This window comes from Acipenser ruthenus, chromosome 9 (assembly GCF_902713425.1).
Source record: "Acipenser ruthenus chromosome 9, fAciRut3.2 maternal haplotype, whole genome shotgun sequence".
NCBI classification, from domain to species: domain Eukaryota; kingdom Metazoa; phylum Chordata; class Actinopteri; order Acipenseriformes; family Acipenseridae; genus Acipenser; species Acipenser ruthenus.
The window spans coordinates 7,780,404-7,787,903 of record NC_081197.1 but is presented as its reverse complement, the minus strand read 5'-3'; the positions used below and the strand labels follow the sequence as shown (position 1 = coordinate 7,787,903).

General features: G+C 41.7%; 1 protein-coding gene across 1 annotated transcript; it reads left to right on the top strand.

The window, feature by feature from the left end:
• Nucleotides 1-6,157: 6,157 nt before the first annotated feature.
• Nucleotides 6,158-7,138, top strand: LOC131738004 (olfactory receptor 52E4-like). Its single transcript, XM_059030566.1, has one exon. The coding sequence runs from the start codon at nucleotides 6,158-6,160 to the stop codon at nucleotides 7,136-7,138; it is 981 nt and encodes a 326-aa protein (XP_058886549.1).
• The last annotated feature ends 362 nt before the right edge of the window (nucleotides 7,139-7,500 follow it).

Genomic DNA, 7,500 nt, shown 5'->3' with positions numbered 1-7,500 from the left:
TATTGAGAGAGGAAGAAATGAAATTTATAATTAAAGTTCGGGAGGAGGGTCAGACACCAATCTCCGCATCACCAAATTGAATCATTCAATTTACACATTAGCTAATTTAAATTGTTAGCACTATAAATACCCTCTTCACTTATCTCTCAGTTGCGTTTTGATTTCATCGTAACCCACCACCTCCCCATCTCCACCTTTCTTAATAACAGTTTTTATGTTTTATCAAATGGGAGTCTCAGCCTCGTCCAGTTGGCCAGGCAGCGAACCCTCAAACCAAGTTAGGTTTGATGCCAAATGAATGTGTATATACAGCATACTTTTCTGTTAAATCGCATACTCCGCATTCTCTACAATAAATATTTGTACTAAAACATTTTGTGATTGGTGTTTGTCCCGAACTACTGAAGTGTTAGTGAGATACAACAAGGTAGATAATCTACCCTCAGTCATTCTGCATTCTGTAGCAATCCGAATACATGCTGGATTATTAATTAACAGTTAACAGATTTCATTCTTCTTGGCTGTTATGCATACTTGAGTGACATCTTCCAGCATATATCGTCTTTTCATACAGTAAACAATTGAAATTAAAATATAGAAATCGTAAGAAAGGGATTTACCTATTCTATAAATTATGAAGGAAGTCGAACCAGAAATATAAAAAAAAAAAACATCATGACAATGACATGTGTGGTGCATGTATGAAATGCCTTTCCCCTGGCAATGCCAGAGGCAATATTTAACACAGCCCTAATAATTCTAACATAGGAAAGAGACATGCAGAGTAGATGAAATCCTACTATGGCAAAAACTACAACCCCACTATGCTGTTAAGGGTTGTGTCTGCCCAAGCCAATTGTACCACAGCCATGTGGTCACAATAACAGCGTTTAATTATATTGATTCTCCAAAATGCCCATCTATTAGAAAGAAAGGGGTTTTTATTATTATTTTTTTTTTTATCATAACTGCTAAAGTAGCTTTCAGAACACCAACTAATAATATTATGGCCACTCATTTTTTTATTATTATTTCTGAGTAATGCAAAAGATTACATATCGCTGCATACCGATCTATTGCCATGGCCAACATGATGGTGGTTTCCATTGGTAAAAATGTGGTGACAAAGCCAATGTCAACTAAAGCTAAAATGGAAATGGAAAGGTACATTGGAGATTGTAGACTCTCTTTCATTTGCTATGTATATAATAAAGCAATGAATACAATGAAAATGTTTCCCATTAAAAAAAAAAAAAACAGGGAATCCAAGTAGAATAAATTCTGATGGATGAAAAACCTCCATTGATAATTGGTCAGAACACAGGTCAACCAAGCACAGTCCAAAGCTGTGTTAAGATTAGGGTTATGATCTGGATTCATTGTGCATTAAGATTAAGGTGAGAGTTAGGGTTGGTGTTTAGTTTGTTTTATTTTTTATGATTTAATAAATGTATATAAACATGTTAATTATTGTTTCTCTTAGGTAAACTCCTAATTGTTGTATTATTTTATGTAAATGAATTGCTGTTAAAGGGCCAAGATTGTGTTTGTTTCACCCCTAAATCATCTGTTACACTATATGTATTAGCAGCAAGCTGCCTGTTGTATCAGGGGCCTGCTGGCTCTGAAGCAATCCAAATGGAACACAGCTCAGCCATGCACAGCCCAAAGGTACTGTATCTTGATTTAATAACACAGCTCAAATTGCAAGTCAGTATACTGTGCTGCTCAGGTTAGGATTAGGTTTAGGGTTAGGATTAGGGTTCAGTCAACATGTAAACAACAATGTGTTACAAAATCAAAATAATCTTTAAGATATGCATATCTTTATATTAAAGCATCATTATATTATTGTCATGTATAGTCCTTTTCATTACATTCAGATCACTTATAATAGCCAGCACTTGGATTAGTCATTCATAGACCCAGGTGAAAAGTGGGGAGTCAGGTTTTTGTATCTGTTTAGAGATTTGCAGAGACGAAGTGCATACAAACAGATAGCCCCTCCCCCCCCCCCCCCCCGTGAATCACTTACTGTAATACTTCTGAGACACCAGTATCTGAGCAGCTGAAAGCAAGCTTGCGGCCTCTTTCAGCAACTGCATGTATTGAAGAAATCTATGGCTAAAAGCCTTCTGGGCCCTATGATACAGGGCAAGTTTTATTAACACAAATGGTAAACCTGATGAAAACCATCAAATTGGAATTGAATCTCTAATTTCCATCTAGAAGTGTTGCATTATAGTCAAACTTTACAAATAGTTTATGAGGTGTGTTTAATTCTGTTAAGGTGCTACCTGTATGATCTTTTGTAAGTAATTGTTTTGAAGCAAAAAAAAAAAAAAACATTTGATGTGTAGTTTGTGTTTTTTTTTTCTTTTTTATGGTGGATGACATGAAGCTGCTAAAAGTAATTGAGGTTTAAAGGATTATTAATCTCAGAGGACAATTATAAATTAAAACGCTTCATACAGTTTACTGCTGGCTATTTGAAATTGCAAGAGAATTTTAAACAACACGTATATCTGGAAAAAAAACAAACATCCAAAATATGTTTTATAGGGATGAGTTAGCCGTGGATTTTACTGAAGATGTAGCAGTTATGTTTTGCAAATAATGTTCAATGTCAGGGGACCTATACTAGCTACAGCTAATGACCCGTTGCTCTATAGTCACAGCAGAGCTGATTAACAACACGTTCTAAGTTCCAGCTTTTGGACACGCACACACTGCCCTGATGGATTGCTAGCGGCCACAGCTGGACCAATTATCTAAAGTTGGTCTTCTACTATTCAGATGCGTACATCACACAAAGTCTTTGCTGCACACTCCAGGCTTTCTTCATCACTTTTAGCCTATTACTCTGTCCCTCACAGGCATGTTCAACCACTCGCTCTCAAGTCTGTGCACCTTCTCCTGCTCGCGGCTTGCCCCCCCCCCCCCCCCCCTAGCCTGGGGGGAGGGTTCCACCCACCATACCTGCATACACGCACTACCCTACTGCTGGTGGCGTGCCCCGTTCTTGTACAATATATGCAACAAAAAACAAGACATGACAAACACAGAGTCCAAGGGAACGACAAAGTCTCGAAAACGATTTTTCTGGGCGTGTTCTTCCCCTGTCAGCCACAGGGGATGGACAGCAAGAGCCCAGTGGTGCAGAGGCCTTAGGCAAGGAGCTATCAGGAACAAGCAAACCAGGATGGGGCAGGAGGAAATGACCTCCAGGTCATTCTGCATTGGATCCCCTCCCGGGTAGGGAGCCAGTCGGTCCCGGTGCAGGGCCACCTTGCGCCCTCTCCATGGCATCTGCACCCGATTTACGACCTCCCCAATCCGCTCCAGGACCTGGCAAGGCCTGAGACAGTGGCTGTCCAACTTGGGGCAATGACCCCGCTTCCTTCTGGGGCTGTAGACCCAGACCAGCTCTCCAGTGTTAAACTGGCGCCCCTGAGTCCAGAGGTCATAGTTCTGCTTCTGCCTGACCCCAGCAGCCTGCAGCTGGTCCCGGGTGAAGCCAGTCTTGCAGCCTCCTGGCATACTCAGGACCCTGGGATACACCGGGGATATCTGGGGGGTGGCCGAAAACCATTTCAGCAGGTGTGTGGAGCTCACGCCCCAGCACGAGTAGGGCTGGAGTGCATGCAGTCAAGTCCTGCACAGCAGAGTGACAAGCCAGCAGCACCAGAGGTAGGTGGGTGTCCCAGTCCCTTTGGTGGTTGGCGGTGGTCACAGCCAGCTGCTCCACTCTGTGAGTGTAGTGGGGTGTTCCTTGTCTTCTTAGTCCCCAGGCACCGGCACATCTCCACAAAGACTGGAAGTTGTGCCCCTGGTCTACATGGAGCTCCTGGGGGATCCCGAACCGGCTGAAGAACCCCTCCAGCAGTGCTTTAGCGACCGTCTCCACCTCTGGCCGCTTAGTGAAACAGTCGAGGGCCACCAAGATGAACTGGTTCCCCTTCTCTGAGCATGGAAAGGGGCCCAAGACATCCACAGCGACCCTCTTCATGGGTCCGCCGACCTGGTACTGCTGGAGGGGGGTGCGCGACCGCCTCGGGGGTCCTTTCCGGGCAGTGCAGGTGTTGCAGCACCGACAGTGGTCCTCAACGTCCCGTCTGCACTGTCCCCAGAAGTCCCCCGCAGCGTCTTCGTCACCCCAAAGTGTCCAGTGCTTGGGGTTCCATGATGGGAGTCGAGTACCTCCTGACACAGTGCTTGAGGTTCCATGAAGGAAGTGGAGCACCTCCTGGCACAGTGCTTGGGGTTCCATGATGGGGGTGGAGAACCTCCTGGCACAGTGCTTGGGGTTCCATGATGGAAGTGGAGCACCTCCTGGCACAGTACTTGGGGTTCCATGATGGGAGTCGAGCACCTCCTGGCACTGTGTTTGGGGGACCACCACCTGCCACCTCACCTCCCCCCATCGCTGGCTCATTCCATTGGCGCTGGGGGACTCCATCTCTCAGGGCCAGTCCAGACCACTACGACAGCCCTCGGGTGGCAGTGGAGTGCCAAGCTACTTCCTCCCAGGGGAACCTCTGCTGGTCCTCCAGCCACTGTATCACTGGACGCAGGTCCGGGTCATCTTCCTGGTGCCTCATCTATTCGACTCTCCACTGGTACCACCACGCAGCATCTCTCCTCCTCCCCTCTGGACAATGCAGCCTCTCTTTCCGCTTCCTGCTACAGTGCGCACAGCCCTCAGTGTCTATAGTTTCAATTGTATTTTGTTCATTTCTGTGTTTTGTGTAAATGATTTGAGAGCCAGATGCTCCACCTGAGACATGCTGCCAACCTAGGTTTAAGTATAGGAGAGCAGAATGGGTTTAGACTAGAAGAAATACTGCTGCAGGTGCTGCATTGATGGTGTTAGGAAAGGGATTCACAACAAACATAGGTGTGGGTTAGTGCACATTCTGACTTGTTACAATCAGAGTTTAATTAAACAAAAAAAAAACATAAATAACAGAACTCCCAAAATCTTCCAAAATTAATTGAATCATGGACAAATTACATTTGACAGTGAGCTGTTACATAAAGTATGACTTGGCTGCTTTTGCTCAGCGTGTGGAAAGTGTCCATTGGATCAACAGCACAAGGTTTAGAGTGTTATTTATGGAAACAGGTACAAAACAAAAAAGATACAGTATTTTAAAAATTCTGATCTCATAACATGTAGTTAAGGGTTATATTAAGCAATGGGCATCTGAACTCCAATTAAGAAGCAGAATTAATCAACAGAAAGCCACACCTCTGGGGAATAGGAAAGGGATTTAAAGGAGTTATTGTCAAGCGTCGGATAACAGTGTAGTCAAACTGGAGAGTGAAGAAGGGATTCCTTTTTAAATAGTGTGAGTATTATTAATGATATTATGTGTGTTAGTTGCTGAAACAAAAATGTAATAATATTTATAATATTATAAATTGATTGGAACGTGTAAGCTATTTATGTAATGTGGGCAATACATAAAAAAACATGTAGTAAAATGAAATTTAAATTCAATTAATAAAAACAGCTACTGGTTTGCACATGATACTAACTATTATAGCCATGGGGCAGTATACCATGGTACAATTACAACTGTAGTAGAGGACAAGGTCAAGCAAGTGTAGTAAATTACAGAGACGTATGGTAATGGGAGGTGCAATGGATGGTAAACCACATTAAAGCATGGTAAGCATAATTATGGGGAAAAGTTAATGTTACAAAATAAGAAACAAATAAAGACCTTTTGTTTTATTAGTTTGTAAAATGTTCTTTTTTTTTCCTTATAAAAAATAGTTATTTATAGACTGGAGTAAATGCTTGAAATATGTCCCTATGCCTTCAAATTACATTCGACTGGTAGGGTTCCAGAATCAGTTCTCCTAAATAACCCGACTAACCCTGTGCTGGAAATCCATTCACAGTGGTGGCAGCTCTGGGATATATTTAAAAAGAAAAGAAATATCAGACTTTCTACCTTACATTGTTAAATCTGGTAGTGTTTTGCTAAAATAAGGTGTTTGGCTTTGTAAAAAAGAAACAGGTTGTTTAATTTTATATATACAGGAAACATTATATAGATAGCTAGATAGAAAGATAGATATGAAGCAATAATGTTATTTTGTTTTACAGGTATCTGGCATGTTTAAAGCCAACAGCACTGGAATCACAATGCAAGAAAAACCAGTAGGAAACCATTCTTATACTGACTTCATTTTTATTGGATTTCCAGGATTTTCTGAATACAAACCTTATATTTACATTCCTTTCTTTCTCATGTTTCTAGTGGCTGTAGTTGGTAACTCTGTAATAATTTTTGTAATCAAAACACAAACAAGTTTACATTCCCCCATGTACTTTTTAATCTTTGCCATAGCAATTATGGATCTAAGTGCACCAATAACATTTGTCCCGAATATGTTCCTTAACCTTGTATTGAACCTAAATGGAATTTCTCTGGGTGGTTGTCTTGTCCAAATGTTTTTTGTCCATTTGATAAGCTCCTTTGAATCAACCATACTTCTGGTGATGGCTTTGGATCGTTATGTTGCCATCTGTAACCCATTGCGCTATAATGATTACATGAATAGTTCTACTTTCTATAAGCTATCTGTTGCATTCCTGATAAGAAATGGATTACTCGTTTCTCTCATTATCATCCTTGCTAGTACTCTTTCATTCTGTTTTTCAAATGTTATTGAGCATTTCTATTGTGAACACATGGCACTAGTTGGTTTGGCTTGTGGGGAAACAGCCAAGAACAGCATAATGGGACTACTGGCCATTTTCTGTATACCAGGTATAGACCTTTTGTGCATCTGCTATTCATATATTAGCATTTTCTGTGCAGTGCTTAAATCTGCATCAGGAAAAGCACGTCAAAAAGCAGTCCATACCTGCGGCACCCATTTGATTGTCATTTTTGTGTCGTATCTCTTAGCTTTGTGTTCATATCTTGCATATAGAATCAGGAACTCCATGTCCCCCGATGTTCATATTCTAACAAGTCTATTGTGCATCCTTTTTCCATGTTGTTTCAATCCAATTATTTATGGTGTCAGGACAAAAGAGATAAGGGAACACATTTTGAAAATGGTTAAGGGGAAGAAAATACACCCAGAAAACATTAAGGTAGCAAGTATAACAAGGTAATACATTAAAGGAAAAGGGGAACTACTATTGTTTTAACCAATGTGTATAAGACCCAGAAAACAAAAAAGAACCTGGTTTCTGGTGTGTGTGAGTCACCCTGAACAAGAAATTGAATGTGCAAATACTGTGCTGGAGCACCATCATGCGAGTACAAGTGAAGCAGGTGTACCTATTGCCACCTCCCACCCACAGACAGACGCAGGCTCTGCACAGCGCATGTGACTGGAGACTGAATCACACCTTAATGAAAGAGCTGCACAATTGCACAAAGTGTATAACCTGTGTAGTGTCACTGGTGCTCAGTACTACAATACCTAGTCTGAAGATTGGCTTAAACAGTGTGAGCCAACAAAGAGCGGTTA

Coding starts and splice junctions, on each gene's coding strand:
- LOC131738004 (XM_059030566.1), top strand. CDS start 6,158: ATGCAAGAAAAACCAGTAGGAAACCATTCTTATACTGACTTCATTTTT.